At 54.7% G+C, this 7,247-nt stretch overlaps 1 protein-coding gene across 1 annotated transcript in view; it reads right to left on the bottom strand.

Moving 5' to 3' along the window:
* The window catches only part of PPP1CA (protein phosphatase 1, catalytic subunit, alpha isozyme), a 14,439-nt gene extending 11,129 nt beyond the window's left edge, over positions 1-3,310 (bottom strand). Inside the window, exons 1-3 of the mRNA XM_010837830.1 lie at positions 3,092-3,310; positions 2,936-2,958; positions 2,708-2,724 (exon numbers count right to left, since the gene is read on the bottom strand). Coding sequence (XP_010836132.1) covers positions 2,708-2,724; positions 2,936-2,958; positions 3,092-3,310 — 259 coding nt within the window. The remainder of the gene's footprint in view (positions 1-2,707; positions 2,725-2,935; positions 2,959-3,091) is intronic.
* Between the last annotated feature and the right edge of the window lie 3,937 nt (positions 3,311-7,247).

The raw sequence follows: 7,247 nt of genomic DNA, 5'->3' as shown, positions 1-7,247 counted from the left end.
GCCACCATGGAAACCCCTCCCACACTCGCTAATTGCCCCCGTGGGTGCCCGAGGTGCCTGGGACAGGAGCCATTGCCAGGACAACGGGGCTGGTTCCGAGGCAGGCTCATGTCCCTGCAGGGCGGTCTCGGTGACCCGCCTCCTCGGGTGCCCTCCCCCGAGGGTGGAGGGCGGAGGGTGGGGGCACGGTCGGGCTCGGGAGTACCCGGAGAAAGTGACTGTAGTCTTAAATGGTGGAGTGTTCCATCAGCCCTCCTCAATGGCTGTGCTGGAACATGTTGGCACTCTCAGACCCCTGATTGCAAACGGGCTGGTGACAAGTCCACGGCCACAGGAAGACACTCCCTCTGTGTTGTTATTGTTTAGTTGCTAAGTCGTGTCGGACTCTGCAGCCCAACCCTGTGGACTGCAGCACGCCAGGCTTCCCTGTCCTTCACCATCTCCCTGAGTCTGCTCAAACTTATGTCCATTGAGTCATTGATACCATCCAACTGTCTCATCCTCTGTCGTCCCCTTCTCCTCCTACCTTCAGTTTTTTCCCAGCGTCAGGATCTATATATACTTTCCTCCTTTTAGTATTTATTTATTTGGCTGCATTAGGTCTTACTTGCAGTGCAAGGGATCTCTAGTTGCAGCATGTGGGATCTAGTTTCCTGACCGGGGATCAAACCTGGGCCCTCAGCATTGGGAGCGCAGGGTCTTAGCCGCTGGGCCCACAGGGAAGTCTCTGTGTATATACTCTTACGGCGCTTATTATGTGACTGGCCAGGTCCCGGGTTCAGGGGCAGACCATCCCACTTTCAAGGAGCTTTTGGTCTGGAGGAGGGACTCACATGGAGGTCCAGACACAGAGCTAAAGTTTGCCTGGGCGGAAACTGAGTTTGCCAGGAGGAGAGGCAGTTGGGCCTGAGCTTTGCTGCCTATGGCAACCCACTCCAGTATTCTTGCCTGGAAAATTCCATGGACAGAGGAGCCTGGTGGGTTACAGTCCATGGGGTCACAAAGAGTCAGACATGACTGAACAACTAACTTCCTTTCTTTTGCCGCCTATGGCAGACTCAAGGCTCACCCCCCCACAGTCAGCCACCATGAACCTGGCTGACACCCCCCTCTAGCCACCCTCTGTGGGTGCTCTCTCCCTCCTGTTCCCACCCACTCCCCCAGTTTCGCTCCAGCCCTGGTTCTGAGTGTGGGGCAGCAGCTGGGCCCCTGTGAGTTAAATAAAATTTTCTGAGCCCCCCTTCCCTCCCAAGCCCCCACCAGGGTGCTCAGTTGCTTCAGTCGTGTCTGACTCTTTGGACCCTTTCTGACTTCATGGACTGTGGCCCACCAGGCTCCTCCGTCCATGGGATTCTCCAGGTAGCAATACTGGAGTGGGTTGCCATGCCCTCCTCCAGGGGGTCTTCCTGACCCAGGGATCGAACCCGCATCTTTTATGTCTCCTGCATTGGCAGGTGGGTTCTTTACCACTAGTGCCTCCTGGGAAGCACCTCCACCAGGGTACTTGGAGCTTAATAATAACGTCCTCCCCTGCAGTTCACAGACCACTTTCTCAGACCCCCCATCCACCCACACACCTGTCTCTGCAGGTGGCACTGAGAGCCTCTGTAAAGAAAGGGGGACCCGGCCAGGTTGAGTGTCCAGCCCAGGATCACAGAGAGAGGCAGGGCTGGCTAGACCGTGCCTTAGGCTTAGAGCCCGAGTCTGATGGACTCTCAGGCAGGGAAGCAGGCAGGTGGGGGCCTGCAGGGAGTTTATAGGGTCCGCCCTGAACTCCCTGCCTCCCGCCACTCAGCTCTTCTGCCGAGAGGTTAGGGGAGCAGGAATAGCAGCCTTGGTCCAGGGCTCAGAACCCATCCCGAGGCTGGAGGGGAGGCCACGAGGCATTCCCACGGATCCAGACCTTGGGGCAGGCAGTCTCCAGCAGGGCCCCTCGAGCTGGGGCTGAGTCATGGCCTTATCTACTCAGAGAAGCATTTTCTGGGCAGTCCTTCTGCAGGTCCTGTTATCAACCTGGGAAGCCTGGGCCAAGGGATCAGGCCAGAAGAGGACCACTCCCTCCTTTTGTGAACACTTTTACACATGCTGTTCCCACAGGGCTGCGCTACCCCTATGGCACCTGCGGGCCAGTTAGGAACAGATGTCCCCTCTCCAGGTACATGCAGCCCTTCAGGACCGCAAGGAAGTGACCACTCAGCAGAGCAACTTTGTGCAGTGAGCAACCCCCACAACTGCACGCAGCCCCAGCTCCCTACACCCCTGCCCGGAAAGGGGCTCTGAGAAGGCAGGGCACCCACCCGAGAGCAGTCACCCTGTGGGAACCAAAGCTGGGCTGGCATCTGCCTGGTCAGCCCAGGGGACAGGGACAGGAATGTGGGGGCAAGCAAAGGAGTGGAAGGGCAGACGAATCTCTCGCGGTTGGGGGGCATGGTCTCATCTTGACTGCCACCCACCCCAAACGTCCCCCCATCCCCACACTGTCCAGAGGTCAAGCTTGGACTTCCTGTAAAGTCCTGCTCGGTGTGGAGTCCTGTCCCCAGGCCACAGAAGCGGAGCCCAGAACAAAGGTCACCTCTGAAGCTGACTGAGCCCCTTTGTAGCCCTTGCCAAAAGCACCCCTGATAATTACTAAGAAGCTTCCTGACTCCTAATTTGGCAAAGATGCCCACTCCAGTAAACACCCTATGACACCCCAACCAATGCCCACCTTCCAGCAGGAATTTTCTTTGTCTTGAGGCTATAAAAATTGGCTATTAACCCACAAAAACTGTCGGCATTCTCTGCTCTGTCAGGAGGTTGGCCCCCTGTGCTCACAGTGCCCACTTTCTCTCTGCTCTTTGTTCTTAATAGACTCACTCCCTTCTGAAATGCTCTGTGTCTGGAAATTCTTTTCCAACCCGCGTTCGGACTGCCTCAACACATAGGAAAGGCTCACTCTCTCTGAGCCTCCGTTTCCTCCTACAAATAGTGGGATAACAGCAGCTCTGACCCCAGCCCCCAGAGCGCTCCGCCGGGGTCATCTTTACGGGGATTACTGTCTGGTGGAGCTGGGCAGTAGCTCAGGCATGGCCTCTCCTCACCCCGCCCCTACCTGGCTCAGCTCGGCCTCGGGTGACCTCCAGGCTCTCCTGGCGTAGACAGAGCAAGACTGCCCTGCCAGCCTGCTTGCCCCCAGCCCCGCCGAGTCCCAGGGCTGCCATAGCTTGACCCTGATTTTCCTCTCTGTGTCCACAGGGTAGATGCCATCACAGCTGGTGCCCAGCCAGGGCAGTCTGGGGGTGGGCACAGAACCACGCTGCTCTGTGTGCATATGCTCTGGCAGAGGGAAGACCCCAGCCCTGCCCCTCACCAACTGTGTGACCCTCAGCAAATCACATCACCTCTCTGAGCCTTGACTGCCTCATCTATAAAAGACAGAGAATCACAACGGCTACGGGGTAGGGTTAAGTGAGATGCAGAACATAAAGCACTCCATAGTGCCTAGGACAAGTCAAAAAACACTTGCTAACACTATTGCCTTCTGCCAGGCGCCCCATGCCCAGCCAAGCCTGGGCTAAAGGAGGCATCATAATCCCCATTTAAGGATGAGAAAACAGATGCTGCACTGCTTGTGTTAAAAACAAGACATCAGGAACTTCCCTGGTGGTCCAGTGGCTAAGACTCTATGATCCCAATGCAGGGGCCCAGGTGTGATCCCTGGTCAGGGAACTAGATCCCACATGCCGCAACTAAGAACTGGTGGAGGCAAATAAAAACATGTTAAAAAACAAGAACAAGACAGCAGGCCCAAGATGGAGTCACTGACACTAAGCCCGCCATCACCCAACTGAGGCAACTCAATCACTGGCTCAGTTGGTAAAGAACCCACCTGCAATGCAGGAGACCAAGGCTCAATCCCTGAGTCAGGAAGATCCGCTGGAGAAGGAAATGGCAACCCACTCCAGTATTCTTGCCTGGGAAGTCCTGTGGACAGAGGAGCCTGGCAGGTTACACAGTCCGTGGGGTCGAAAGAGTCAAACGCAACTTAGCAACTAAACCGCCACCACCAATACAGTTCCAGCTCTCCTGGAAATTCTTTCTTTTAAAGCAGTCAATCAGGAATCACCTGACCAGCACTAGTGAGGTCATCTACCCGATACACTCCTGCTGTCCCCCCAAAACAAAGTGACTTTGCAGGGAATTCCTTGGCAGTCCAGTGGTTAGGACTCTGCACTTTCACTGCTGAGGGCAAGGGCAAAAGAATAAGGAGGAGAAAGCGACCTTGCAATAACCAACCCACTTTTTTGCCTAAGTATAACTTTTGTGTCTGCCCTCTTCTGCCTATAAAAGTTTTCATTTTGTACAGCTCCTTGGAGCTCCTTTCTGTTAGCCCATTGGATAAAGCTGACAAGATCTTTAAAATGTGCGCTGCTGAATTTTGGTTTTTAATACGTGTTAAGTGTCAACACTCATGCTCTTTGGTGATGTCCACACCCTCATCCCTCATCCCTTCTGTGGATCTCCGTGGAGCTCAGGGTACTCACGCAGCGAGAGGATGGATCTTCTAGGGTGGCCGTGCCTCATTCCAGGAGCCTGGGCCAGCCACAGGGAGGAGCAGAGTGTAGATCTGGAGCAGGGGGCCCAGAGCAGCCCTGGAAACCTGGATGGGGGGCTCCAGATAAGTCACTTCTCCCCCTACTGCTTTGGTAGTCGGGGGTGGTCCTCACAGGCTGCTCTGTCTATAGCTGTAGAAAGGGCTTGAGGCAGCCGTCTTTGCCCCCACAAATGCCATGGGGTCATCAGTCCTTCCCCTCCAGCCCGGGAGGCTCTAGGGATCCACCAGGGGGTCTCTGGAGAGAGGGTCTGCAGGGGAAGGCCTGTAACAATCGCCTCCCTGTCCTGGGCACCCAGCACAGGGAGCTGTGATCATTTCAACCCAGTCCTGGGAGGTGGAAACACATATCACAGGAGGAGGAGATGAAAGGGGAGGTGCCGAGGTCCTGGAGCTGGATCGAGCGGGGAATTCACCTAGGGGGACACACCTGAGGAGAGGGTGTGAATCTCTGGGTGTGTTTCCTGGGGGTGAACATGTGAGTGTGAGCCACACTCTTGCGGTGTGCTTCTGTGGCTGTTTGGACGGGTGTGTCTGGGGGTAAGGATGTGTGTCTTGGGGAGATAGTGGGTATAACTGTGGGTATCCAGCGGACCTGAGTGCTGATAGGCAGGGAATTTTGTGTAGATGCCCCCTTTCCTATCCTGTGCTCAGACCCACGGGAACTCCCAGCCTGGCCCCCCCTTCCCTTCTGCCCCCGCACCAGGGCAGAGGACGTCCCAGAGAACTGTGACTGCCCTCGTGGGGCCATCTTACCCAGTGATCACTACTCTGGAAGGTCCAGGAGAGGTGAGGAGGGACCCTGGGGATGTACAGGGACCCTTGTTCAAGAGAGCCTTTCTGGGCATGCCATCTGCTATGGGGCAGGGTGCTCCTTGGCAGACAGCTGTGGTTGGTGGTGCTTGGGGAGTTCAGGACTCCATCCAAGGGCGAGGCACCAGACTGTGAGCCCCACCAGCTCTCCTGGGCACTCCACCCCTGGGAGCAAGCCCTGGTACCAGTCTCTGCCAACTTTCCCTCCGCTCCCCTCCCTCCCCCTCTATCCTCTCTGCATCTCTCTTCCACTGTGGGTCTCTCTATTTATCCCACTCTGTCCTCTGTCTATACTGTAGCCCCTAAACCTGTGACCCTCTCGGATGCTTGCTGTCCGTTAGAACCTGGCTCTCTCTTCGACTTACTGTGGCTCTAAATGTCTCCTGTCTGTCCCCCTGTCTGTCACTCTGTCTTTCCCTGGCCTGCCAGGCACCCTACCTCTGACCAGGTCGTGCCGGGGTCCTGCCCCGGCTGATCCAGGGTATTCGAAGCGGGGACGGCGTCGGCGACCTATTTATTTAAATATTTTATCAAAGATATAAAGAGTAATAGGATGAGGATAGCTCAGTAGGAAAATTCAGTGGAGAAAAGAGGCTGAGTAGCTTGGTCTACGCGGGAGACCAATAAAACTTCAAGACAAGTTTGCACCACTTACATAGGCCGCAGGCGTCCTTCCATTCTCCCGAAGGAGAGGAGACACTGAGGCCTCCCCGGTCGGATCTTAGAAGCCCAGGCATAATTAGTAAGCATGGCGGGTTCCGCGCTCCAGATGGAGACTCAACCAGAGTGAGAGAGCGACATGGGGAGACCAGTATTTCGAGGAACTGATCCCAATTCTTTATTTTCCATGGTCTACTTTTATACACTGAGATGTTATGCAAAAGTCACGCGGGGTCAGCAGTCCTGACTTTTATCAAAGTCAGGTGCTTCATACAAATGTATACAGAGGTCTTAGGGGTGTTACATCATCTTCTGGCCAGGGGGGCCTGCTGACAATTTATGACCCTCTCCTTGTGACAACAGTCAGTCAACCAGGACACTTATTTCTCCAGGGGTGATTATTCTTAAAACAGACACCACCCAAATAAAGTTACATTCCTATAGGGTGACGGTGTAGTGGGTTTTAGTTAAGGAAAGAATATACTTAGCCTAAGGTCTAATGTGATTAATATCAAAGGTTAATACTTATTTCTTCTATATATTCATTAATGTGTGTAAGGGCAGGGGATGTGGAGACTTAGCAACAAACATTGGCTCAACAAATGAAAAACCCTTCACCAACACAATTTCTAATCAGCCCACTATACTTATACTAATAGTTTTCTAACTTTTCTAAGGAACCTGTTTTTAGAAGGTTTAAAGTTGGGAGGCTGTGAGCAATCACATGTGGCCGGACAAGCCTGTCAGGCAGGCTAGAGAACCTTCAGAGGAGTTTGTAGGTTGAAACACTCCTATCACGCCCAGGAAGTATTATTAACTGGGGCTCTAAGTTAATTCCTTCTCCAAAAGAGGTGGTGGGGGACAGCCCCCCGTAAAGTCAGAGGTGTAGGTGAGAGCACAAAGTAGTAAAGCAGGCAGGCTCTGGTTATGGGGGTAGATGCTCAAGGATTTCCAGGGGGACTCCTGAGGCTTGATCCCACCTTTGCGTATGTCGCGCCTCCTTCCTCTTTGCCATGGGCGGAGTACCTCACTCTGACCCCCAACACACTTTGTCTTTCCCTGGCCTGCCAGGCGCCCTACCTCTGACCAGGTCGGCCGCGCCCACCCCCGCCCCCCAGGAGCCCAGGTTGGGATGGGTGGGAGGTTTTGGCGGGAGGGGTGGGGCGGGTTCCCGGGCCCGAGG

The sequence above is a fragment of the Bison bison genome, unplaced genomic scaffold, assembly GCF_000754665.1.
Source record: "Bison bison bison isolate TAMUID 2011002044 unplaced genomic scaffold, Bison_UMD1.0 scf7180017864080, whole genome shotgun sequence".
NCBI lineage: Eukaryota > Metazoa > Chordata > Mammalia > Artiodactyla > Bovidae > Bison > Bison bison.
This window is presented reverse-complemented; position numbering and strand designations above follow the sequence as displayed.